Consider the following 27,711-nt stretch of genomic DNA (forward strand, 5'->3'; position numbering starts at 1 on the left):
GGATGTGGCCTGTAGCAGCAGCTCAGTGGGAGGAGCCTTCAGATGAGGATCAGTGGCTTCACCTTCATATGTGTGTGTGTGTGTGTGTGTGTGCGCGCGCTCCAGGTTAAGTAGCTTCAGATATAACTCCTCCGTGTACAGTTACCAAAGTGGGGACATTGTGGAGCCGTGACCAGGATCGACCCGCTTCTCTAATCTGAGTGAGGACAGACTGAGTGTGTGTGTGTGTGTGTGTGTTGGGAATCTGCGGCTGTGCGCTTGGCTCCGTGCGTCAAACCCAACATCCAACCGGAGGATCCGTGCGAGCGCGACGGTAAGAAAGAAGGAAACGAGCCCGAAACCCAGCGTCTGCTTCTGTGCACACGTGTAGTTCTTACCCTTGTGTTGACTCACAACAAAACTGTTGTGTGTGTGTGTGTGTGTGTGGTGCTGTTGGACCACGTGTGCGCGCCTGGTTGTGTTGTTTTCTTCTCTGACACTTGAAGACACTGTGATTGACATGTGCAGCTGGGTGGAGGACTTGGGTTTCTCCGGTGTCTCTTCTCCGTCTCTGACCCCCGAGGACAGGCTCTGTTCTCGGCTGGGTTCGCCCAGAGGGTCCCGGTGAAACAACTCTGCTAGTTTTCTATATGCGATTGTCAAAGTAAAAGTCTTTTCTGTTGTGTTTACACTCTTCAGTGTTGTGTCCTCACCATAGAGACAGAGTGGACCCAGCCCAGCTCCAGTCATTGTGTCATAGTTCACAATCCAGCGACTGCAGCCAGTAGACCAGCCCCAGCTCAATAACAGGCCTGTGTCTGCCAATCAGAATCAGGCTTTATTTACAAGAAGGTGTGCGCATACAAGGAATGTACTGTGGTGTGATATTGCAAGTAGAAATGAAGAAGTATCAAAATAGAAATACTAGAGGGTTAGGGTACTAAATACTAGAAATTAGAAAAAAATGTAAGCAATATGAACAGTAGCTATTTACTTAATTTGACTTATGTACAGTAACCTGCAGCATACTACGACAAATACTACTACTACTACTACTACTACTACTACTAATAATAATATTAATAAACTTTATTTATATAGCACTTTTCAAAACAAAGCCTGGAAACTGCGAGCCAGATATAATCAGGAAAAGCTTTTTAATGTTTTGAGGTAAGATACCTCCATCATAAACCAGTGTGAATAAAATCATGAAAACAAACAACTCAAGTAAAATCGGAGAAGGCTTTTTGGCACAAGTACGTTTTGAGATACTTCTATCGGAGCTAATCAGGTTTATTTGGCATTTTTAAATCTTGTAAAAAGTCTAATCATTCAATTTTGTAGAGTCAAACCAATTAGTTACTTAATTGATTACTCTGTTATCCCCCCAAAAAACAAGCGTGATTGATTAATTTCCTTAATTTAATTTCATTATTTGGCCTAATTTCCTCTCCCGGGTCATTTCCTCGTCCGGGGGCCCTGACGCTCGGTCTCCTTTTAGATCTCGACCTGGTGTCTGGAGCAGTAACGAGACGTCTCAAGATGGGCAAAGGTTCATATGGAATTAGGACATCTAATGTCGAATCAGAAGGCCATGTAGGCCAATGTGGGGCCTTAAAGTAATAAACAGTATCTACAAAGGAAACCGGGAGCTGATGAAAAGTAACGACACACACAGAAGATAAGTGGTGTTGTGTCTATGTGCTGTTGTTGTAAAGTCTCACATGGAGAAGAAGAAGCCTGAGGGGCATCTCACCTGTGAGCGTGACCTCAGATATCTATAATGTAGAGGGGGTGCTGAGTTACCGGCACACATTAACATTTCATGACCGGCCTTCTCGTGTGTGTTCATGTGTCCAAATCAATGTCAGTCACCTGATGTGCACTCAGCTTTTCTATTCAAGCTGAGAGAAGATGTCGAACACAAGTGGCTGAAACTGTGTTTTTTGTTTGCATTTTGTTTGCATCTCTGTGGAAGAAAAAGTCTGAAGAGTAATTTCATCCTCAGTGGGATTTATTACTCTGCTGCTCCGGGGCTTGTCCCCCCCCCCCCCCCCCCCACCACCTTGTTTGTTTGTGTGCTCTAAAGTCTGTTTGTACAAGTTAGCTGGGTGTTTGAAAAGTGGAGTGAACAGATGTCGATTATTTGTTTAGGGCTCAAACTAACATTTATTTTCATTGTTGACGGACCATTTGATTATTTTCTCAATCGAGCACTTCATATTTGCCTCGATGGAGATGGAGAACGATGGAGATGTTTTGGCTTCACATTTGGGGAGCCGTCATGTTGTCCATCTCCTCCTCAGACCCCTGCTGTGATTCATGCTTCTGCGTCGAAGCTACGCTGTAGGTACGCAGGTGGCCGTCTCTGTTTACTTCACAACAATGGCGAGTGTTACTTGGAGTTGGAGCTGATGGATGTTGAAGAGCAATTACTTTTTCTCAAAGAACTGCAACGAAGAAAAGAAAGACAAGTCGTGTTCCTTCAAATCAATTCAAAAATGGCGGCGAGTCTGCCGGACACTACCAAGCGGACCAATCACAGCTCTTGTGGTCTGCGTCACCTTTATACCTTACATTTTTGGCGAGGTGCTCGTGCCGCACATGGTTATTTCCTTAAACAGGATTTGATTGGCTGGGGCCTTCGTTGTTCCTTTTAAAAAGTTGAGTTCTTCTGCCAAACGCAGGGAAAGAGGGCAACATTGCAGTTCGGCAACGCATGATGTCAATTAATTCAAGTGAACGGCATCCACTGCTCACGTGTCAGTTCTCCATTAATCTCCACTTGTTTCAGAGTGATTTATAGAGAAATCCCAGATGTTGTCATGTAGATTCATACGGCCTCATCCCTGTTGTTTATAATTGCTGACATGCTGCGGCTGCTGTGCCTCAATCTGTTCACACCAAACAATTGCAAAGATGTAAATCGCAGCTGTCTCTCCAACTTTTCATATCGGCGTCCTAAACATATATATAGGTTGAAAAATGCCGCGAGCAGGTTTGAAATTTCGCGAGGCTTCATGAGCAGCACCTGAGGAATGAGATGAATGTGTGGCTAATCAGTGAAGCGTCTGTTCGGCGAGCATCATGACCAGGACATCGGCATCTCCCTGAGTTCCAGCAGGGTGTGAATAATGGTCATACTAAAGTGATGTATGGGCTCAGGTCAAAAAGTTTGTGATTGGGATCAGACCAGTTTCACCTTTTCCCTGTTGCGTTGCTGAGAGATTTTTAATCATGTTTGGTCTTAAATTTGATAGTTTTTAAGAACATTTGGAGACTTCAGCAAAAGGCAGAAAACCTAAATGGTATTTAAGTGATTTAAAGCAGGAGGAACAGTGCCTTTGTAACTCAGTAAGAATAAACTGTGGGTAAATTGAGGGAGATTGAAGCAAAATAGTTGTTGTAGTCACTAGCCCAGCTGCTCCCAGTGTTTGTGTGTGTTAACCTGCTCCCAGCAAGCTCAGCTCTGTCCCGTGTTTGGGATTAGCCCGGCCCTCGCCGCTCGCGTCCTGACGCCGACTCTGGGAGTTAACAGGCAACATGAAAGCTACGTGGCAACAGCAGCGTTCCTTTAAGTCTCAGCACAAAGTAAAGCACCGCCTTTTTAATTCCACCACTATTTTGGATTAGAGGTGGCATTAATCTTCTTATCTAACTCCTGGGAAGAAAGGGAATACACTTATTTCCCACGATGTTAAAAGTATTTCTACAATAACATTTAGTTTTTTTTTCTCAAAGAGTTTCTGCATGGTCGTGAAGAAATATGGAACGTGGATTTTTTGTTAACATATTTCGGCTGTTTTTCAACCTAAAAAGATGCAGAAAGCTGGAAACTGTTGAGAATATGTGTAAAAAATATAATGCAAAATAGAAAATAAACAAAGAAAAGGCTCTCTTGATTAGGAAAACAAAAAAAAGCCTTTATTAGTGTGGCCAATGCAGGGCTAAGATTAAAACAAAGGCACCTATGTGTTGCAGAACACTGGCCTTCCACTTGATCGTGTTGTGAAAATAGTGAGAGATTGTAGCTAAATCTGGTTAAACCACTTCTGTTGTGTAAGGATGAACTGGAATGAAGGCACAATGTCAACGGAGCCTGCAGTTTTTCAAGAAGTGTGTGTGTGTGTGTGTGTGTGTGTGTGTGTGTGTGTGTATATGAGTTTGTGTCTGTTTTTGGCCTTAAAATCCTGAGGATAAAACTCAAACAGGAGAAATGTGCGGTCACATGAAGGCTGAAGTATAAACACGTTCCTTTCCTCGAGCGTTATTGTTTTAAATGCAGAGAAAAGTTAATTTTAAAAGGGTTAAAACAGACGTTTCCACACCCAAGCAAATATTTGACACAGATGAGCCCGGGAGGTATTTTCCGTCTGTGCTCTTTTTTTCACTTTAAAACCCAAAACTCTCGTCTCTGTCGAGTCGCAGCTTCTGTATCAAAAACCTTCTTTTCATCGGCTTGGCTAATTACACAAGTGCAGTGCTGCAGCTCGTCTCTCCGGCAAACATCTCTGAACTTCACAGACGTGCCCCTATCTTCTGTCCCCCCCCCCCCCCCCCCCCCTCCTCCCGTTCCATATGCAAACATGGCCTTTTTTCTCTCTTCATCAGCCGGCGATGCAAACGAGCTGCAGAGGAAGTCGCAGGAGCAGGGATGCGATATATAACCCACACTAACCACAGTCTTATCACTGACAGAAGCCCATTGTGGAAGCCTGTTGTGTCGGCCGCAGTCTCCTCATACCGACATGAAAGCAGGGCTGATGTCACCCACCCACATTGTGTACATACAATGTGGTATGTTTGCCTGTGAGGGTCAGAGGAAAACATGAGAGAAAGAAACGTGTGTAGTGTAAAGTTTCAGGAGGGAGGAGAGAGTATCTGCCCCCGAGGTGGCAGAGGTCATGTATTCAGTGGCATTGGCTGGTAATGACCCATAGAGTTTACATTACACTGATACACACATATCACATAGTGGGGTTTTTTAAAGGCTGATTCTAATACATCAAGACATGGCTGTGATGTTGCTCTGGGCTCTTTGGGTCAGTAGGCACTCAAAAAACGTCTTTGAGAAATATTTATTTGACGTGTGTACTTTGAGTTTTTAGTTTTGTCCATGTCCCATCTGCTCACATGCAGGAGGCGGAGCTTATGACTTATACTGCAGCCAGCTACCAGCGGGTGATGGAGATGCTTTGGCCTCACTTTTGGGGAGCTGGCAGGTCGTCCATCCTTATATGAGTGCACCTTTGGTTTGCGGAAGATATCTCAATTAGATTGCTTTGAAAAGGTGTGGATTCCTTGTCCCCAGAGGATGAATGCTTATTATATTGGTGGTGAACTAACTTTTCCTGTAGTGGGTTGCGAAATGAAATGACACGGCTAAAAAGTTATTGGATGAATTTATTAAATTTGGTTGAAACATTAATTTCCCCCTCAGGATGAATTGAAGTTTCAATTTGACTGTGTTATCAAGTCAAATGTTGCATTTCAAAGTAAAGCTTTGGTTTCTGTCCAAACACCCAGAAAATGTATTCACATTTCCATTATTGCTAATCAGGAAGTGTTTTGAAGTTGAAATGTGATGAATATAGAAAATATTCTACATTAAAATGCATGGTGAGCCTGATCGCATGTGAATTTTAGCATTTAGCTCAAATGTGCACCAATATTTCTTTTGACTCTTTAGGCAAATACATCATTGTAAGTTGTTTGTGTGATCGGCACATAGAACTCGTGGGTTACTCCCTGGGAAGTGGTGAAGGAAAATCAATACACAACATACGTCTACTGTAAAATGCACTGACTCGTGCATACAGTGGAGAATCATGTCAGACTTGCAGGAAACCGTCTTAATGGCCCCTGTCTGGAGGGTGAAGCTTATCTCTTCACTGGAGACTGAACTCTTCCTAGAGATCTGCAACATTTGGAGTTAGCTGCACAACTTTGATCTTAACAATGAACGAGGCTAAGGGCTCTTGTGTCCTTTTGCATGGGTGGCCTGTATCCACTCTATATAGCCCTGAGTGTTTTAATAAAGGTTTTATATCTTTCCTCTCATGGTCTCTGGTGCAGCTGTGTTTATTACCAGACCGGAATGAGGTAGCTGGTATTGTTGTCACCTTGTGTGTGTGTGTGTGTGTGTGTGTGTGTGTGTTTGAGTTGTGTTTAGAAGTCTCTGTGTCTGTGGGCAGATACAAACCACAGTGCAGGACACAGCCACGACTTTACAGCCAAACTGTACAGGTGTGTATTTGAGATCAAGATGAAGGCCGAGTGCTCACTAGTACGGATCAACATGTTGATATACAGCTGGTGCGGTTCCATTGCAAGTCTCTAGTTGACCTGCACCCCCCCTCTTCCCCCTCGCCTGTTCTGTGTGTTTGTCTTAATGAGTCTCTTCTCGTGATCACTGAGCAACATGGTCGGAGCAGCCTGTTTCTGGAACCAGTTCCCAGCCCGAGCACAACAGCCAACACCCTGTTAGCCTTCATGTGAAAATCCACAGACGTGCAGCATGGAGCAACACTATCTGCTTACATAATCACAGCCTTATCTCATAAGCCGGTCACAGTCGTTATTCAGCACCTGTCGGGCTGGTGCTAGCTGTGTCCTTTAGAGTCCATGACGGCCTTTTGAAGGTGGATACTAGCACCGGGATCTCGGACCGAAACAGATGCCTCTTCGTTCACGCTTCTCCCTTCCTTCATGTTCTCAGTTGGCTCGCATTGTTAGCATAGCTATGTGCTGTGTAGCTCACAGACTGTATGGAAATGGTGGCAGCCATGTTGTGTTTGCAGTGTTTGTGTATACCTGAAAGACGAGTAGAAAAGAGACAGCGCAGAAAGTGGGCAAAGATTAACCAGCAACTAGGGCTGTAGCCATCTGGCTTTATAACCATGGGGAGGGCCACATAGCTTGTATCTTATAACTACCTTCAGGGCATTATTTAGCATTATCACATTATTGTTTTGATTCACTCTCTGAGCTCTCATAGTTTCAATTTCTGGCATCGCAAGCAGCTGTTTTAAGCAAAAGAAAAACAAGACTCATGAAGTCTGACGAGGCAGTGGAACATTTAGCAGAGAAATATTTCCTACGGCAGATTGTTGAGACCAAAACCGGAGCCAAAAAGACAGTGACAGTAAAAGATAGTAAATAATAATTGAATAGTCAATAATTAATTCCAATGTCGCTCAGTGTTTCCTGGTTGAATAAGTTACCTACCGTTTGCTAACTAGTCTGTCATATTGGCTTAAAACACAATGTTTAGATCTTCACACCTTGTTTCAACTGCCACCAATTGGCAAAATGTTTTTTCCAGGTTTAACTAAGCTTCTGATCATTTTGGGAAACAATCAAGAATTCCATTAGAACTAAGACATTGCAACTTAAGCAATTTCCTCAAAAACAAATTGACCAGAGAACCTAAAAAACCCAAATGATATGATACAGATTCCAGTCAAATTACGCTGCTAGAAAATAATCAAGGAACTGAAGATGGTTAAAGTCAGAATAAATGAAACATTTAAATCATTTGGTTGAATTATATCTTTTAATTTATTTTCTTAATTACTTAATGTTTGAGATATTTTTGCAGTAAATATTCAGGATTAAAAAAACGCATGTCATGTCCATGTCACAGTTTCGAACACGAGTTCAGTTTGAGTCTCTCCTGACGATGAATGGTCTGACACAGTGGTCACTGCCCTGCCGATGGGAATAATAGACACAGATAAGGAAATCAGTGGCTTTTTCCCTTCCTGCTGTGTTGTTTGAAAAAGGCTATAAATAGTCACTATCTGGCTCCTCAATGACTTCACCTGTTGCACTAAATATTTCAGCAGCTGGTATCACTTCAATGGGCCTGCTGTTCACATGGTTACCATTGCTGCCACCAGGCGACTGTACATTTCTCCTGTGTGAGCATCACCTTCAGAGTGAATGGACCTAATGCTTCATCTGAGAAATATTTGAATGACTGGCTGTTCTGAAATGTGTTTTTCATTATACCTGCCTGTGGACCTGAGGTTCAAAACTCCTGTTAGGCAAGAAAGATGATCTCTATTCTGAGTGAAGGGTGTGTCCCGCCTCAGGGCTATTTGCCCAGACCACGCCTGTGTGTAAGAAAAACCTGTGGATGACAGAAAGCTGACAAAGCAAGAAACCAGTTCAGAAAACAAGGACGGATCTCCCAAAAGGCAAATATTCCTTTTTTCAGTTTCGGACCATGTTTGCTCCGGGACCTGAATTCTTCTGAAGAAAAGAGACGGAGGTGAAACACACACGAAGGCCGTGTTGTCGTTTTGTCCTCATGTTTACCTTGGGAGTGAGGAGGCGAGAGCATGTCATTACACAACCTCACCACTGAAACCAGTCCCACTGAATAGAATTAGGGAAATCTCCTATTTCTGTAATAATACGCATAATTATTTTCACCGATTTGGAATTAGCATTTTCAATTTCAGCAGTTAATTAATTGTAACAGTTCCAGGTTATTAACTAATTACTTGTTTATAATGATGAGCCAAACATTTATTTAATTCATTTTGCCATTTAAAAAACCCTTCACTTGGAGTTACGCTATTATTATTGTATGAATAAATAGACAAAATTACAAAATAATTTTAATGGGCTATGGAATTTATTGATAAAAAAAATGAATGAAATATGAATACATATATGGTTACAAATAAATAGGTGCCAATTTTAATATCTATTTGAAAATAAATACCTGGATGCAAAGTAAGGATATAGATTTTAATCAGGTATTTGAAAGGTACATTTATTTTCCCATATCCCTGTTGCTTCGTTCTTTGTTTAATTTGAACAAGTCTCCCCTGAAAAGAGGGACCTTATGTTGGTGAAGCAGAGGAGGCCACAGACACCACAGTGGCTGCCGGCTGGCAAATCATGGTCTCCCTTAGGAAACAGCTCAAGTTCTCCAAACATGCATCTTGCCAGCCACCAGGGTTTGGCTGAGGATTGCTTCAGAAGTCGTGGCAGGCACAGTGTTGTCCCATGGGAGGTGGGCTGCAGAGTGTTTGCTGAGCAGTGCCCCTACAAGGCTCTGAGTCATTAGGGTCTCAAAGGAAGGAAGCAATCACAAACCGCATGGGGGCTACAGAGCCAGTATCTAGATGGCCGTGGATCAACCATGGGGACCTGTGGCAGACTTTAGGACCTGCTCAACCCGGACTGACCCGCCCCCGGGCAAAGGTGTTGGTCATTTTCACCCTATGACACCTGAACATCAGAATAGCACAGGAATAAATGTAATTTAAACTGCAACCTCCAAGATTAACCTTAAGTTAGATCTATTTCAAATAGTCTAAATAAAAACCTTGAAGCAAACTGTATATGGAGGAAACCAGATGAGGAAAATCCTCATCTGGTTTCCTCTGCTCCGTTGATTGTGTCTCTGTCTTGAGATGAGGAGACAACAAATATGTGTAATTATCAAATTACCGTAATTGGATAATTGGAAGTGAGCAAATAAGGAGAATCCACGGACGCACACATGAAACTGATTTCTCCTGTAAACCTTCAAATGACAATAAACGACTTCAGAACCAAACTCGGATTCGCTCAAAAGACGGATTTTCAGCAACCTATATTTTGACTTTCCTCTCTGGCTCTATTCAGGTTATTTTGGGCAAGTAGAGCAGTGTCTTCTGGGTAAGGGTTGGCTCTCATGCTGGGTGTGACACATCATGACAGCACATACAGAGGAGAACACAATGTAGGTCACGACTTTCCTCACCAGGCCTTCACAGGATGAGCTGGGAAAATAATGTTATTCCTCAAAAACAAGTGGCTGTATTATCAGATGCTGGCACTTTCAGTTGTGGTTTATTGAGTTCTTGAATCCAAGTCTTGACCCTGATTGGCTGCTTGTCTAAGGCAAAACTATACAGCCCCAAATGAGGCATATTTGAGGGAAGGTGTATCGTTGTCTGAGAGCAGCTGATCGTTTCTGACATCAGATTAATCCTTGAAGTCAAGCTTTGGAGCAGTGGTGTCTATCTCCGTCGGTTGCAGCGGTTTGTTAATAAGAAGGTTGTTTCTTCAAGTTCTGAGCTCCTGCTGTCCACATGCAGTTTTACCCTGAATACATGCATGAAAAAGTGGTTTATTAAAAAAGGTCTCTGCCCAAATAAATATAATGTTTGTTTGATACAACTCGATTAGTGGCTTCTACAGTATATTGCACTGCTAAGGGAGAGATTGCACGTGAGAGTGTTTGATGACTCCTCTGTAGCACACACTCACCCACGCACATCCACTCCCTCCATCTGTCTCGCTCGCTCTGTTTACACGACATCACGCTTTCATGAACGCTCGCGTCTTCTCCAAGAATCTGACTTTTTTGGAATTGTCGCCAGTCAAAACGGCAACAGCAGAGTAGAGCAGAGCACGCTGGTTGAACTGTGGTCGGTGTTTTTAAATCATTATACCTTTTTAAAAAGCCGGTCTCTGAGAGTTTCGAGGGCGGCAGCGTTGTGTGACTGATTCCCACGATCGCTCCGTTTTTATACCGGAGAAGTGGGCAGTTGTTTGGCGAGGAGCGGGGCCTCTCGCAGCTGAGTAGGGCGCCAATGGCATCTCAGCACTAATTGGAAGGGACAATAGTGTTATTCTCCTGGGAAGCCCGGCATCATGAGGACGTGATATTGATGTTGGATTCCTGCAGAAACGTTAGCAGCTGACATGCGACTGGTTTTTCATGCATGTGAAGACTGCTGCTCTCCTTTTCCTCCCACCTCCCTTTTCTGTAGACTTGTACTCACCCTACTTTTTCCCCTGCTACACCCTCCCTCCTCCTGCTCCCTCCTCCCTCGCTCCCTCCTCCGCTCAGTCTCCATCCAAGTGGCGTTTGGAACAGCTTACTCATGTCCAGTCACTTCCCACCATGCCTTGCCTCTTGCACGGACACTCACTCCCCGGCTGCCTCTTGACATATCTTCATATCTCCTTTTTTAATTACAACAGGACAAGAATGAGGTCTTCACCCGCTTAGAGATCCGTCCCAGTTTAAGATGGTTCAGCGGAGGTAAGAATCCAATCACACACACTCTCACACTCTCTCACTCTCACACTCTCTCTCACACACACACACACACACACACATAGCCTGACACACTCTCCATGCTGCTCTTACATTCCATCTGAAGAATCCAACCAGCCGCTACTCTCGGCTGTAAGTGAAAGCAGATGGTGAAAGTTCGACTCGATGCCTTGTTCTGCCAAAGCTCTGCCCCAGCACCACAGAAACATCCCCAACAACCACAGAGTGAATTTTGAAGAAGGGGGATGAGCTGTGATTGGTCAGGAGGCGGTTTTAGGGGCAGGGTCTAGAAGTTTTTTATCTGGTTGTGTGGCGTGCTGCTGCTTGTTCTACGGTTTATCCCCTGGTGGCAGAATGACCACCACTGTATCATGACTGTTTTAACTTTGTCATGATGTGTTGTTAGTGACACAGACTTTTAATTGTCATTGTTTAACTCCACTGTGGGTCACTGGGAAGTTTGTTTTGGCTCAATGACTCTGATTGCACATCCTGACTAAAGATTTCATTAAGCACCAACATGAAGCTGACAATCTTTTTCTTTTTAGCAAAATATCTCAAGTATGACAAGAAGTTTCATACAGAGATTCATGGTTCCCAGAAGAGGAATCACACAAACTTGGAATTTTCTGACTTTTCATCTCATGTCACTAGCACAGAGTATTCTGTGTGTGTGTGTGTGTGTGTGTGTGTGTGTGTGTGTGTGTGTGTGTGTGTGTGTGTGTGTGTGTGTGTGTGTGTGTGTGTGTGTGTGTGTGTGTGTGTGTGTGTGTGTGTGTGTGTGTGTGTGTGTGTGTGTGTGTGTGTGTGTGTGTGTGTGCGTGCGTGTGCGCGTGCCCGTCCGTCCCAGGGGGAATAGCTAATGCTTATGCTGGTGTTAATGAGGATCCTAATAAAGAAGTAAAAGCTGTTAGCATGGCTGTCGAGTCTTAGACACTTGAGCTATCCAACAAATAAAAAGATTAACATTAAATAAAGTCTGATTTGAGTTAATCCAGTAAAACAAACAAGGAGTTAGCACGACTGTACACTGTTATTCTGTGTTTTTGTGAAATTGTATACAGTCTCATGTTATTTCCAGATACACTATTCATTTCAAACTGTAGTGATATTCATCACTAATATCCACTGTTTGCAAGCAGAGACAAGTCCCATCCTGTCGTCCTTCTTCCTGACGAGCAGGCGTGTGCTTGGAGACAGGTTATAGCCGAGAGCTGGATTTATCCTCAATGCTGTTGTTCTCGCTCCACATCCTCTCATATTAACACGGTTACTCCAAATAAAACGTCTTTCCACTCATGTCCTCTCCAAGGGAAACAACAACTTAGTTCCTCTCTGCAGGGAAAAAGTTGGCATCCCCCAAATTTCCATGGTGCTGATGTGAGTGTTGGAACTGATCTCTAAAGCTGCCCACAGGCTATTTTCATCTGAAATAATATATATATATTTTTCATCAAAAAAAGCAAAGTGAGCAGTGCAGATTTCACCTGGCTACCAAATGTGTTTAGTGAAGGAATTCAAGAAAAGCACAAACCAAAAGCCTGATAACACAAAACTATCAAGCTTCAGTCTGGGAAGTTCACACCCAGTCGCTGTTCGCCTTCTGATGTCAGAGGAGATGTTTGTGTAATGAGAGTGATGTCGGGGGGGGGGCCCGCAGGAATCTCCTCTGGGCATCTGAGATATTCCAAAAGTCGTTCGACGGCCCGGTCCGAAGTCCAGAGCACGGCAGGCGACTCTCTGAGTCACAGTCGAGCAAGAAGTGTCTCATCTGAGTCATCTGACTTTGCCTGTTATTGTTCTCTCTTTCCTGCATGCCTGTCATAGCTGCTGTCTGGCCATGCAGAGGCTGAGAGGGAGAGCGCTGCACGGAAATCTCCACATTGATATCTCAGAGCTGCTATTTTCAGATTCAACTTTTTATAGTTCTGTGTGTCATGATATCTTCTCTTCTGGCTCCTCAGGTCCCCTGTGATTATTCCTCCTTCTGTGGTTATGGTTGCGCCCAGCGAGCATTCAGGAACGTCCTCCTCCTCCTCCTCCTGCCTATGACATGGTTTAACCCACAAATGATCCGGTCACCATGATGGCCTCCATGGTTGCCAATGGAAACCGAGACGGGCAGTCTCTGGTGTTGAAGGGGGTGGATCCAGAGACCTGCATGATTGTTTTCAAGAACCACTGGGCTCAGGTAAATGCACAGAACTGAATTAAGGCTTAAAGGTTTACGCTTCAAAAACCCAACCACTATTAGCTGAATAAGTTATAGAAATATTAGAATTACAATTTGTACCTATAGAGGGAATTATGTGCTGTATCTTTATCGATCTTTTTAATTACATACGCCAAGGAGATTGTGAACAAGAATACACGTAAACAACTGAACCGATTTCCATGAAACATGAGGCTGCAGGGTCAGGGAAGAACCCATTTAGGTGCAGATAGGACAATTTCCCAGGGAATACTTCATGCATCTTGATGGAACATATCAGGCATATTTAGGGGACTAAAATCTATGAGTGTGTGCTATTTGGTGCAGCTTGATTGAATTACGGGGCCTGTTGGGCCTTGGTGGAGGTATGTGCTCTACTGAGCGCCAGACTATGAGAACAGTTACAGCGTGTAACTCCAAGCATAACCCTAACCCTAACCCTCCATGCATAAATATGAAAATAGTATTAATGTCAGAATTTACAAGTGAATAAGCATATTTCCCAAACTTCCCAACAAAGTGATCACAATGATCTGATGACTAGAAGTTTGTCTTGCAAACCTTTCCTCCCAGGTTGCATTTGTGTTTGATAAAAGAGATTTTCACTCCCTAGATTTTAAAATTTTACTTTTTAAAGTGTAACTATGATGAGGTATAACTATCCAGTATCTTTTATTTACCTTGAAAATCCATGATGGAGATCAGACCACCAGCTTATAAAGATTCACGTCAGAATTAGTAAATACAATGAGTGCAAGGTTGTTCACATTGAGCTTCTGCAGACAGTAAAAAGACTGACCAGCTCACTCCAGTCCCAACAAACAGCAGTGTGGCCATAGCCAGTGGAATCTTGGCAGTGTGGAGCCGACTGTCTCAGATGTTTGTCTGTTTGCAGCAGCGTCTGTCCCTGTTGACCCCTGTGGGACCTGGCAGCCGGCTTTTCCTGCTCCTCCCACACCGAGATGAACACACGTTACACTCGCTGAACAGACTGCAGCTGTGACACTGGCCAGGCATCGATGGGAGAGAAGCGTGTGTCGGTGGCTGTTGAGTGCGTTTACGTCAACATTAGAGGCTGCCAGTGGTGGGTCTGTCCCTCCTACCAGTGGTGGGTCTGTCCCTCCTATCAGTGGTGGGTCTGTCCCTCCTGCCAGTGGTGGGTCTGCCCCTCCTGTCAGTGGTGGGTCTGCCCCTCCTGTCAGTGGTGGGTCTGCCCCTCCTGGGTCTGTCCCTCCTGTCAGTGAGCAAGCTCCGTGGGGGTTCACTGCTAAATTAAGCACAATTCCACTTTTGTTTTTGTATCAAGTTTGGAACTGGACAAGATTGTAAGGATTAGATGTGTTTATTTGGCGTTGATGTGAGTTTAATGTCTGTGCATAAGCTCCTTGTTGAACAAGTCCCTCCTCAATACATCTGATAAACGTGTTTGTGTGCATGTATGTGCTCAAACATGCAACTTACAAAAGTGAGATTTTGAAATTTAAAGGCCTCCAGTTCACTCACACTGAGAATAAACACTTTGAATATTTGTATTTAATCAATTCAGGATTTTCCCATGAGGATGAACATATGGAATTTCAAGAATTTTTCACAAGGTTGTGAACTTTTTAGCAGGAAAAATAACATCGTCTTGCCTCCATGTGACGTCTGTGACCCCAACACGACCTTATGAACATGATAATTCAAGAGCGATACAGAAACTTCACACTAACACCACAGATTCTGCACATGGAGGAGATGATCTCATCAGGTTATGGAGCCTTGATCCTTTTCTTTCTTACAGATTAATGAGGGAACACAATGGCCCTAACTCCTGAACACCAAATTCAGATTAATACCAGATGTGTAGAATGCAAATATGATGGTTTAAAACTTTGCTAATTAAAGAACTAATCTGATTAATTTGTTTGATTGGTCTTGTAAACTCGATGACTCTACAATTTACACTTGAGTTATCCTGCTTAAAATAACCCCGTTGGCGAGAGTAAAAAAACCCAACAACAAACAGTTGACTAAAAGTAAATTCCAGCTAAACTCTGCTTGATTTGACTTCATTCCTTCACATGGGGACAGAGAGTGGGTCGTCCCAGCTTCTGACTGAGCAGAAAAACCCCAGAGAACTCCCAGTTCCAGATTAGAATTTGTTCTTGTTTTTCCTTGAGGGCGAAGTGACTGCACAGCTCCACTCCTACAGACTCTCATTTCCCTGCTTAGTTAATCTGTAGCCTGATAAGACTCCTCTTGACTTTGGTTTCAGTTCGGAAAAAAACCTTGACATCAGAGTCAACGTGTTGTAAGTGATATTGGCCTCGTCTCTCTGCAGCTCTGCCTGCTTCACGGCTGAAAGATAAGCTTTACGTTCATTTGCTCCCGTCTTATCTGCCGCTAACAGAGTTCATGGTGTTTGCTCTGACGTGCAGAGTGATCGGTGCGTTGCAGAGGCTGCCGAAAAAAAACCTATAGACAAAATCTATAGAGGGTGTGTGGGCAGCTTGCTACTTGCCGATGTGGCTCTGCAGAATTTCCGACTCATTCCATTTATGGTTAATGACACGTTGCCCCCAGTAAATCTGTCAGTTTATGAATGTGGATCTGTTTCAGGGACGTGTAGAAACATCTTCAGGCTCGGCTTCAGGTCTCAGACATCAGTCCAAAGAGTAGAAGGAGCCAGACAAACAACAGTTATACAGTTATCGTGTAGTTTTGCTGATTGAAATAACATTTCATCTGTCAACTGAAATAAAATCAGAGGTTAAGTGTGAGGAAAAAGTTTGAAAAGCTTCCACAGACTTGTCCTACTGGTAGTGGGCCATCTGTGTACTAATTCCAGAAACCTCTGTCTGTGCGTGTCTCTCATATCTCAGGAACTGTTCATCTGCTCTGCTTCACACTTGGCGTGTGGATTGTTAAGGGCCCAAGGAAGTGTAGGATCCAATTTGCGAATACAATACGTTTAATATGAGTAAACCTTGAATAAACAGGCAACCAGCGCTCCGCAGCATCAGCGGCTGGGACACCTGACTCATGGTTCTGTGTACTGAGTCGAGCTTCACTGAACTTTGGATAAACAGGTTTCTTTGTTCGGCAGCGGTGGACTGAGTCCCGCAGTCTGTCACTTTTAGAGTTTTCCAAAGAAAGCTGCAACCAGCCAAACAGACGGCTTTAGAAAGGACACTGCACTAGTGCTGATTGGATAAGAAAGAAGATCCAAGATAATGTTACTCTCAGTTTGACAGCGTCTGTCTTCAGTCACATTTACTGTCTATCTTGCCCAAGGACACCTCAGGGTGCAGACTGGAGGTGTTGGGGATCGAACCACGTGTGTACGATCCTCTCCACCATCATCTGTTGTTTTTCACCTGGGGGACTTTTTGTTGAGCTTGTCCTAGTTTTAAAATCAAAACCTCAAAGCTGGAGCCGTCACATGATCCATGTCCTGGTTAATAATGCAGATTATCAGCTGATCTGACCTTTCCTGAAAACATAAACACTGATTAGCAGCTGCTTTGGAAATAACATGTTTCATGAATGATTAAACCTTAACCTTGTGTGCAGCTGACCTCGGTCTTGCCAGCATTAAACCAGCAGGCAGCCCGAGACCACCGTCCGTAAGTCCACTAAGTCCCTGTCTGATCCTCAGACCTGGCCCCCTCCTGTCACTTCAGGAACAGCTGGAGATCCTGAACTGGACAGACCCCCGGGGCTCAGGCCTCTGGGTCAGGCCCCATCGGGCCCAGGCAGGGATTAGAAACTCAGATCTCTTGTTTCCATCAGCCGTGCCCAGCTCTCTTGTGCACAGTCGGTTATTGTCATGGCAGCAGCAGCAGGCGGGGGACACTGGCTCCTTTATTGTGACTCTGGTTTCTATGCAGCGGACACACAAGGGAGGGACCTGACTCACAAAGGACGGTTTCACTCTGTGCTACCAAACCGAGTTGATCTGCACTGTGATGCGGGTTTATTTACACCTCATCGTTTTCTGACACTTATCCTGTCAGGAACAAGAAATTTAATATGGTTTAAAAACTCTTGTACCAGGGGTTAAACGTCCACAATATAGCAAATATGTAATAAGAACAGTAATACTCAAGAATTCCCTTTTCATATTTGATCATGAATGTATCTGAAAAGACGTCTCATCACTGCTCATGCTAACCGTCAGTCAGCAGTGGGACATCAAGACACACGTCAAATTAAAATCTGACCCGTACAAACAGGCTTTTGTTGTAAAATTGTCATAAATTTGAGTTCCCTTTTTAAATATTGTCTCCTGATTGTACCTACTGAGGTTTGGAAGCTTATCAATTTAGCATATACCACCAACATTTATACAAGGGTCACAAAACCCAAAGAATGAACTGATCTATAAGTGAATGTGGCAGGTTATCATCCTCACCAGCTAAACTGAGGGAATTTACTAGTTTTTTACATCTTCACACAAAGAGATAGAAACCGTAGTTTAGATTTAGTAGTTTTCATTATAATAATCTTTATTATTCTCGACAAAAGCTTTATTTGGTCATTTATATAAATATTATATCCTTTACCTAAAATCTTCCACTAAAATTGTCTCCTAACATTTCTTGTCTCTTTCTGTTGAGATGTAGTTGTGATTTATCTCATTATAACCCAGAACTGCACAGATCTGTAATAATCCTCTCGTGTCCTCTGCAGGTGGTGAAGATCCTCGAGAAGCACGATCCCCTGCGCAACACTTCCACCCTGTCCTCCTTGAGTGTCATCAACCTCAGCAGCGGCCCTCGCTTTGGCCCCGTCCCCGGGGACGAGGCGAACGCGGTGCAGAACTATGTGGAGCACATGCTGTTCCTGCTGATGGAGGAGGAGAGCGGTCAGGCCGGCGCCATGGGCCCCATCCTGGAGTTTGTAGTGATGGAGAACGTGATGGAGCGCCTCTTTGTGTGGAGCCTGCGCCGGGAGTTCACCGACGACATGAAGCTGGAGCAGCTGAAGATGTACGAGATGCTGGTGGGGCAGGCGCACCAGCCGCTGCTGCATCACAAACCCATCCTGCGGCCGCTCATGATGCTGCTGTCGTCCTGCTCGGGCACGGCGGCGCCCGCGGTCGAGGCCGAGCTGGTGCTGCTGCTCAACCAGCTGTGCTGCGTTCTGGCGAAGGACCCTTCGGTTCTGGAGATGTTTTTCCACACCAGCGAGGACCAGGGCGCCACCAACTTCCTCATTTTCTCCCTCCTCATCCCCTTCATCCACAGGGAGGGCACAGTGGGCCAGCAGGCCCGGGATGCCCTGCTGCTCATCATGTCGCTGTCTGCTGAGAACGAGCGCGTGGCCAAACACATCGCAGAGAACACCTTCTTCTGTCCGGTCAGTCACATGGGATGACTTTCTTCTCCTTCTGTCTTTTTCTTGCTCTCAGTCACTGTGTGGTTTTTAGTACATCCTCAAACTCAGTCCATCCATCACTATCCTTTGGGGGAGCATGAGGTATCTTGATGACGTTTCTAACATGCGACAGACGCACAAATAAGAACACAAATATGTCAGGACAAAAAAGCAGTACCACACATGTAGAAGACACCGACAAAGATGTCGAGACAGTTTTTGGTGATACGGTCCGACGCCGGTGTTGATGTGCTGTACACAATAACACGTGATCTCTCACCTGCACGCTCCGGAGATCTGTGTGTTGTTGTTCATGTGTGAGAAACATCTTGTTCTTCCTGTGAGGTCACGGCGCTGCTAACCACTGTACCACCGTGCCAAGCTTAGTCCCTCGTTTGAATTCAAATTCAACCTTTTTGTAAAATGAATCCTTCTATCCTTAATAATCCCAGTCCGTCAGTGGAATAATGAATTTACCTTGACTTTTCTGAGAACCCCGTAGGCCGAAATATGCAGATGCATTCACGGACCCACTCAAAAAACAAGGTTAAACCATCTCTGGCATTGAACGTTACAAATGTCTGGCATTCATAAGATTATGGGATGCTCGTGAGCAAATCCCATGTAGAAATTAGCATTTCCCCGCAGCTGCAGACAGAGCAGTGAAAAATGTCTTTTGATGCGATGCCAGCCGAATAACGGGAGCGTGTGTTAAATTGGTTCCACTGGCAGACAGCGAGGATAATCCTATAGAGGACGTGTACATCACTGCCACACTAATGAACCACTCATTTACAGGGGAAATTGGACTGAGCTGTTATAGGCTCTGTTGTTCTTTTGGAAATCCCGCCTTGTAAATACTGAGACCTACTTGATAAAAGAAAGACAAATCATTTTGGCCATTTGGAGGCTTGGTTGACATTAATGCATTAATTAGGGATCTTATTACCGTATCATGGTTGTTATGGCACAAGTGCTATCAGCCGTAAAACATTCTGATGCTCAGATGTTTGTTCTGTTTCTGGAGCTGACCTTCCTGAGGCGTTAATCCTCATGTTTGCTGTTTTATCGTGTGAGGAGGAGCTGGGCTGCTGCTGCTGTGCTTTGCATTACATCATCATAACGGTGTAATCATTCACAAAAGTATGTTTCATTGTAGTGAGTCTGTTGTTGTAAGTGTGTTGCGTGAACCTGGCAGCAGAGAGTTGTGCATAAACTGCCTCATTAATCTGTAATGAAGACCATTATTTTCCCTGTAATCACTTCACATCAGATTATATTTCTTTGGACAACATATATCACATGAGGCTTGTTGTAGAATCAGAGCCAGTTTATTCAAACCCACAAAGCTCAGACTCCTCATGAAAGCAAACAGGGAGTTTGTTAATCCAATTATATCATAGAAGAAAATGAGATACACAAAAATAATCTGCATAAAATTCAGCTGTTTATCTCTGGGTGTTCAAAAAGTATCCTCAGATCCTCATGGAGTCCACAACACAGCCTGAAAGAGACATGTATACAGATCTGCATGTATACAAAGTGAAAAATATATGAATATAAATATACATTTATATATAATATACATATAAACATAACTGTGCTCAGAAACATCGACTAAAAGTACGTATCTAGTATATTAAATGCTATATATTAGTGGTAGCGGCAATACAACTATATAGAAAAATGCAGATAACAATAACAATATTCAACTCTAACTTCAGTATCTATGATTTTAGCACAGTTTGCTGCAGTCCAGGTAAAACTGTGGTTATGTTGAGGAGATTAACAGCTGAGTCCCGTTATAAATAAAATGAAAAGTTATAGTTTACCATAAAAGAATCATCTTTAACAAGCTGTAACATAAATGTTTGTGTTTTACTGGACAAATAAAATAGGCTCCGTGATTACTGGTGAATAAATAATCGAAATTTAGAGCCCGACTGATATATCGTTCAGCCGATATAATATATATATAATCGGCTGCTCTTTTTACTGATGTAAACATTTATATTTTACAGAACAAACAATGTAAAAAAGATGTACATTAATGTTTGGATTTTACATAAAAATAATTTAAGTTTATGCCTAAATTTTAATTTATCAAGCATCAATTACATTTCTTTAGTAATGACATCTTGGGAATCATTGCATTAATATATTTATTGGCTGAAATAATCCATCAGTTGGGCTGTTGTCTGGAACCCTGAAAAAAGTCATGTGATCACTGTTATAGAGAGCAATGGTGAAATTGACCAATAATCCCACATCAGCTTGTCACCATGTCTAATGTGTCACTGTATTTGATATCAGGTGCTGGCCACAGGGCTGAGCGGCCTGTACTCCTCCCTCCCCACCAAGCTGGAGGTTCCCGGTGAAGAGTGGCACGGCCTCCACAGGGAGGACTGGCTCCACATGCCGGCGCTCGTCCAGTTCCTCAACTCGCTGGAATTCTGCAACGCCGTCATTCAGGTGAGCGCGTGTGACGAGGCTGCGAGCGCACGACTCGGCCACATGAGAAATGTATTCACGCGCTGTTACTGGATGCTGCCTTCTGCTCGACGGCCTTCTCCACTGACATGTGCCCTGATATCCACTGTTCCCAGGTGGCCCACCCGCTCATCAGAGACCAGCTGGTCAGTTACATCTACAACGGATTCCTGGTGCCCGTCCTCGCTCCGGCTCTTCACAAGGTTCGATGCTCCTCTTCCTTTTCCCCTTCACCTGCATGTAAATCCTCATGTGGACAAACATACAGCGGAATCAGGAGGAAATCGGATAATATTAAATATATAATGAAATACTTACTCTTCTCCTCAGTAACTTAACTTTTTGTAAGAAGTCTTTAAGCTAAAGAATAATAATTATGATTTATTGTGATAAATATCTATATCAACTGATATCTTGATATAACTTTTGGCCATATTTTAACTTTTAACCGAGTTACACTTACTTACACTTATTTCTTTTCTTGGTGGTAAGCTACTACAGCTTTAGCTATATATGTAGATCCTGTATAGTTTCACATTTAACGCACAGACATGGCCTCAAACCCCCCCCCCCCCCCCCCCCCCATGTATCTCTCACTAATGACTCCTCTTCCCTCTGTGCAGCTGACCCTGGAGGAGGTGATGACCACCACGGCGTACCTCGACCTCTTCCTGAGGAGCGTCTCCGAGCCGGCGCTGCTGCAGACGTTCCTCTCCTTCATCCTCCTCCACCGACACGAGAGCGTCCACATCCTGGATACCCTGGTCAGCCGCATCAACACCCCCTTCCAGGTACGGCTGCAGGACACAAGACGGACACGTTTCACTCAGGTTCAGGAGGAGCGTGTTTCTTAGGTTTTTAAAATGACCCCAGAGACTCTGGGACTCGCTGGAGCAAAAATGTCAGTGCAAAGCTTGGGCGATTGTTGCCATGGTGACGCTCATTCGCTGTGACTTACCCTGTTAGTAAAACCAGCGGATCGCAGCAGTTTAAACCATACGTCGGGACGTCTTGCTCAAATACTTAAGTAGAACTGAAGCGTGGATATGAATAAATCATGTGCTCTTTACGTGGCTCTTTGACTGTGTAAATGTCTCGGGGAGTTCCCTCTGCAGCACTGACACGCCTGCAGCTCCGTGAAAAATAACAAACTTGTTTAAGTCTCCGAATTTTTGATGTCGAGCCAAAGAAAACATCGACTAACATGCAAATATTATATATCACGCTTTTCTCTTTGCTTTTACCTTTACATATTTTTCAGTAGTGAAGAAGTTACTTTTTTTCATTGCTGAAGATGCTGTTATTTCAACCTGTCAGCTCATGATTCCTTTTCATTACTCGTTAACCTGTTTGTGTCATTTTCATTAAATATGATCATTTTCGGATCAATTAATGAATCTTTTTGTTTCTAAAATATCAGAAACGAGTGAAAACTGTTAATTAAAATTTCCGGAGTGACATCTTCCGATTTATTTCTTTAGCCAGAATAAAAGTCGAATATTTAATCTGTAGTAATTCAAACAACTATCAGAAATCGTAATACTTACCGTCACTTTTTCGTACAACATACTTTCGTACAACTGTTTCCTCCGTCATCTGTACTTGTTTTAATCTGTTACATTGTCTTTTCTTCTGAACTCTCCAGCTGGGCACCGTGTCACTGGCTCTCTTCCGCACTCTGATTGGCTTATACTGTGAAGATGTGATGCTGCAGCTCGTACTGAGGTGAGTGGCTCGCCCGCCTCACAGAGCTCTGTACGTCTAATTGGTTTGTGATATGACGAGTTTTCTGTCCCCACCACCCAGCGCGCGGACATGTGTTACCATCTGTCTGCTCGCCCCCCGTTGCTTTTCCTAACAGGATCCGCCCCCCCCTCTGCCTCCCCAGGTACCTGATCCCCTGTAATCACATGATGTTGAGTCAGAGACGCGTGGTGAGGGAGAGGGACTGCTACTCCGTGTCTGCGGCCAAGTTCCTGGCGCTGACGCCGACCTGCTGCTCCCCCGACCACAGCCCCCCGCCCCTCCGACAGCTGGAATCCATCCTCTTTTCCAAGGGGGCAGAGGCCGCTTCATACACCAACTCCCCAGGTAAGAGGGACGCGGCGTCAAAGGAACTATTTACCTGGTTTAAATACAGCTTGGTGCTATTTCTCCTCCTATTCAAATTCTTCGTGATGCTCCTGCGTTTCCAAATCTCAGCAATTAACTCTGTGTGTGATGCTCGTATTTACAAAAACAAGACTCGAGTTGTTATAAATAAGAATTATCCTTTTACCCACATTGAAAGGCTTCCCAGACGGAGCCTGGGAGAAGCTTTGAGGAGCCTGAAAGCCCAAAAATGAATCTGTGCAGCAGATTTTTACTATTCACAATCCCATTAGAGTGAGTGGATGTTAGACGTGTTGTGCAGTCAAAACAAACAGAGCAGACGACACAGCGGAGGAAAATTAAAAGTCACTCACTGTGACGGTTTTGAGGCCTAAACAAATACGATTTTAATAAAAAGAAAGATTTATTAACCGCGCTTTTCCCCAAAAATCTGTTGAGACATATGGTTTGAGGACTGTGCGCCTTGAATCTGTTGATCTGCATATAATTGGGACATAAACGTACAACATGGCTGATGATGAGTATTTTATCAAAACGGGAGATCTCCTGCTGTTCGGCTGTATTACATCACGTCGCCCCCTGCGGAGACGTGTCAAAGTCATTCGTTCTGCTCTGTGTGAGCGCTGCGGCGAGTCGCCAGCTTTTATCAACATTTCCTATCTGTGTTTCCCAAAAGAGAAAGGGAGCTTCTCAGAAGGGCACGACGAGAACTCCTGCACCATCGGGTCGGAAATCTACCTGGATGTCAGTTACCTTCATTACCTCGACGACGCCCATCTCGGCATCAGCAGCTGCATACGGGCCTGCCAGGTGTGGTCGGCGCAGTATGACGGCGAGGACCCCCCTCCTGAGAAGTACCAGCCTGGCGTCCTCGAGGAGCCCTGGCTCAAGAGTCGACAGACCCAGATGGCACTCAAGAGAGTTCCACAGCCGCTGGCGCCGCGCCCTCGAGTCTGTCCGCCGCCGAGTGCCGAGCCACCCTCCGTCAACCCGCAGGAGCTGGAGTGGGACGATAGTTACGACGTGTGTCAGATGCAGACGGCAGAAGCTCCAGTGGTGAGTAAACCTCCACAGCTGCCTGTCTCTGAAACCCCGAAGCACATCCAGGAGATGAGGAGAACAGCCATCATGTTGGTTAACGGCTCCTACATTGAGGAAAACGAGTTCCAGGATGATGTCATGGTGTACGATCTTGTCGCCAAGAAAGACGCCAGAGATGTCGAGCGTGGGAAGCGCAAGTCCAAGGGGTCGGAATCAGAGGACGTCCAACCGGGCTCAGCAGAGGTTTCCTTAAAAAATGGATTGAGTTTGACACTTCCAGCCGCTGTGATGGCCGATAACGGCAAGAACAGCTCGGACGCGAAGGCCAAAGTTCAAACGGATTGTAATTCAAACGTCCAAAACACAACCGCTCTAGAGCTGGGCGACGACCTTTTGGCTCAGTACGAGGAGCTCATTCGTACGTTGGACACGCAAGCGGGCGGGAAACCGGTCCAAGCTGATGGAGAGTCGAAAAAGCCAGTCTCACCTGTGGAGGAAGAGGAGGAGATGGATTTCACCTCCTTCTCCGTCGAAACACCAGAACCCGAGAAACTACAATTACCGTTTGGGACCAAGCTTCGTAGCGGAAGTACAAGTAGAAGCCATTCAGTGCCTTTCACAGGTCAGTGACATAATCCAGGGTCAGGGTGGCTGTTCCCCTGAAGTGCCACTTACTAACAATACTTACAATAAATAAGACAATTTCTCAATATGTTTTACCTTTTAAGCTTTTTTGAGGTAGGCTACTCAGAGCTAAACGAGGAATGACTTAAATGTGCACCTCTTAGAATCAGGAGCATGGATGTTGGACGTATAATTGTGAAAATTGTGGCCCCCTTTATGGCCCCTGATGAAAGATCCTAGATCCGCCTCTGCCAGATTGTTCACACCGTGTCTTGGTGCAGGTCCGTTTGTCAGCGTGCTGCTGTCTCGCCTGGAGAACATGCTCTCCAACTCGCTGTACGTCAACCTGCTGCTGACGGGCATCCTGGCTCAGCTGGCCGCCTACCCTCAGCCCCTGCTGCGCTCCTTCCTCCTCAACACCAACCTGGTTTTTCAGCCGACTGTTCGCTCCCTGTACCAGGTAACAAAAAGAAAACGTGTGTGTGTGCGTGTGCATGTGTGGGCAGGACTGTGCCTTTCATTTACTGTCTGACTCCTGAGGCTGGTGCATCGTCAAGTCATCAGAAAGATTAGTGAAAGATGTTGGAACATGCACGTTGCCTCTCAGGGGAAAGAATTAGGAATGCAATTCACTGTTTGGAATCTGAGCACTTGTGAGTTAGATGAAGGGAAGACGGCTTTTGGGTTGTTCCCATTAGTTTATTGTTAATGACATTAGGGTAAAAACTGCAGATGTGAATGTAATCCTCTGTTTCTTTATATCTCAGGTACTCGCCACAGTGAAGAACCAGATAGAAGAGCTGGCTGCGACCAGAACCGACTTCCCAGAGCTGATCACTGCTGCTCAGCACTGGATGCTGGCCAGGGAGACTTTAATGGCAGCAGCAGGTAACAACCACATATATGCCTGTGATTGTTTCTGTAATATCACATAAACAGTATTATATCTTTAAAGCCCGAAATGTGCTTTCAAATCATTTCTATGCAACAATATTTACTCAATACTTATGAGTACTATATGAAACTATGAAGGTTTTATTGATGCAAAACAACTGAGCACCTGTGATGATGGAGTTTGTGGTTGAAGAGAATAATCACACATGTGCATCGGTACATTTGAAGTCAGAGGAAATAAAGCAAACTCAAACTCTTCATCCCAGGTGCTAAAGTTATCTGTCACGAATCACAAATTAAGAAACTCCTGCTGTCACCAGTTGGAAAGCCTCGTAGTTTTGATAACAGCACATCAACATCGACGCTCAGTTGTTTTGCATCGATAATATTTTTATTTAAAACAGTCAGAAATTGCACTTTGGAGAAAAAAACAAGCGGTGCAGAATTCAAAAAGCTCCTTAGTGTTCGACTGTTTGAAATGTTGTGAAATGTTGAAACCACATTGCTCATGTTAAGAAGCTTATTCAGTAAGCAGGTGTTTGGGTCTCAAACAGTTTGACTCATGCTTGTGAGCGTTTTCAACCTCAATCCAACTCTAATTCAAACATCCACTTGTTTATTCCTGAACATTAATAATTCTCTCTCACATTCTGCTTCATCTGCTTGTTTTTGGGGGATTTCACCTAAATTCTAAACGAGTGTATTTAGACAACAACGTACAACACTTCATTAATTATGGCTGGTTGGAGATGAGATTATATTCTTGGTAAATCTTCGGGAAACATTTCTGTGTCAACACGACGATTAGTAAACAAACACTTCCCCCTGTTTGTTTGAGTTCCTCGATTCCACCGACTCTTCTGAAACGGTTCAAAAACAACATCTGCATTCATCACTGGTCCTTCTCGGGCTCCTGTTGGGAACCAGCATAAATTCCACTTGATTTTGTTAAGTCATGTGTCTTTGCCTCGGCTAAGCCCCCGAGTTTTCGGGCCTGGTTTTGAACTAGATTCCCTGCGGTTTCCCGACTTGTACGAGCTGCAAATAACGTTGGAAGTGTGTTTATGGAAGGATGAGAAGAAAAGACCAAAAGGAGGGGTTTTAAAAAAGAATTCTTTAGTTTCCTTACATTTTTCAAATTTTTACAGAAAAGCAGATCCTACTTTTTTATCAACTTAAATTATTTATAAATGGAGAAGTCATTAGCGGGAATATATTGTATTTGCAAAACATGTTAAATTCCAACGTGGTCATTGTAACAAATCAACTCTTCATGTTCTCAGATAAAAGCCGAAGCGGCGGCGGCTCCACCCACGGCGAGGCGGGGGGGATCCTCAAGAACTCGCCGCCACCCAAGCCCAAAGCCATCTCTCTGGACCGGACGGAAGTCTTCGCTACCGTCCTCTACACGGAGTTCCTCAAAGAACTGGCTGCGGTTGCACAAGAGCACTCCATCTTATCGTACATTCCTATGGAAGAGTAAAATGTCCCAAAAGGCGTCTGTGACGAGTCAAAGGAGTCAAAAGACTGTTCTATGGTGGTTTTCTATTTTTTTTTTCCCGGTCACTACTTGATGAAGAAACCTCGTAGATACAATGCTTTATACAACTACTTCGAGAAGTTTATTTATTTTCCGAGCAAAGACAATCACTTTCTTGTGCTTTTTAAAACAAATTCATATTTTCTAGTTCTGTGAAGTGTGAGGTTCAACACTTTGATCTGGAACATCTCGACCTGCACCGTAATAATAAAGCTCATGGAGGCGAGGTCCGGGTCGACCAACCAAAGACTGTAGAGAGAGGTTTTTAACAGCCCTTATCTGAACTGCCCTCGTTCTGAATGTCTTCTGCTCCGATCCCAGTGGGATGTCTGTGTGGCCTTTCTGGAGCATCTCTGCCTCTTTGCCGTGGGATTACGCAGCTCAGAAATG

The 27,711-nt window shown here is 44.2% G+C and overlaps 1 protein-coding gene across 2 annotated transcripts; it reads left to right on the forward strand.

The window, feature by feature from the left end:
• fam160a1a (family with sequence similarity 160 member A1a) lies at nucleotides 1–27,451 on the forward strand. 2 transcript variants are annotated; one of them, XM_034586049.1, is made up of 13 exons: nucleotides 1–313; nucleotides 10,972–11,032; nucleotides 13,012–13,238; nucleotides 17,934–18,602; nucleotides 20,934–21,092; nucleotides 21,227–21,313; nucleotides 21,734–21,901; nucleotides 22,756–22,835; nucleotides 22,999–23,201; nucleotides 23,899–24,885; nucleotides 25,169–25,347; nucleotides 25,655–25,775; nucleotides 27,065–27,451. In XM_034586049.1, exons 3-13 carry the CDS (start codon nucleotides 13,131–13,133, stop codon nucleotides 27,262–27,264), a joined length of 2,961 nt encoding a protein of 986 aa, XP_034441940.1. In that variant the 5' UTR covers nucleotides 1–313; nucleotides 10,972–11,032; nucleotides 13,012–13,130; the 3' UTR covers nucleotides 27,265–27,451. The 2 variants fall into 2 exon arrangements, with proteins under 2 accessions (XP_034441940.1, XP_034441950.1); XM_034586059.1 differs by lacking the exon at nucleotides 10,972–11,032.
• The last annotated feature ends 260 nt before the right edge of the window (nucleotides 27,452–27,711 follow it).

Source organism: Hippoglossus hippoglossus, chromosome 1 (genome assembly GCF_009819705.1).
Source record: "Hippoglossus hippoglossus isolate fHipHip1 chromosome 1, fHipHip1.pri, whole genome shotgun sequence".
Taxonomy (NCBI): Eukaryota; Metazoa; Chordata; class Actinopteri; order Pleuronectiformes; family Pleuronectidae; genus Hippoglossus; species Hippoglossus hippoglossus.

Excerpts from the sequence above, each read along its gene's own strand:
- fam160a1a (XM_034586049.1), top strand. The coding sequence starts at position 13,131 with ATGATGGCCTCCATGGTTGCCAATGGAAACCGAGACGGGCAGTCTCTG. Across the intron at positions 22,836-22,998 it reads ATGCTGCAGCTCGTACTGAG|GTACCTGATCCCCTGTAATC; the intron begins GTGAGTGGCTCG and ends CTGCCTCCCCAG. Across the intron at positions 25,776-27,064 it reads GACTTTAATGGCAGCAGCAG|ATAAAAGCCGAAGCGGCGGC; the intron begins GTAACAACCACA and ends TCATGTTCTCAG.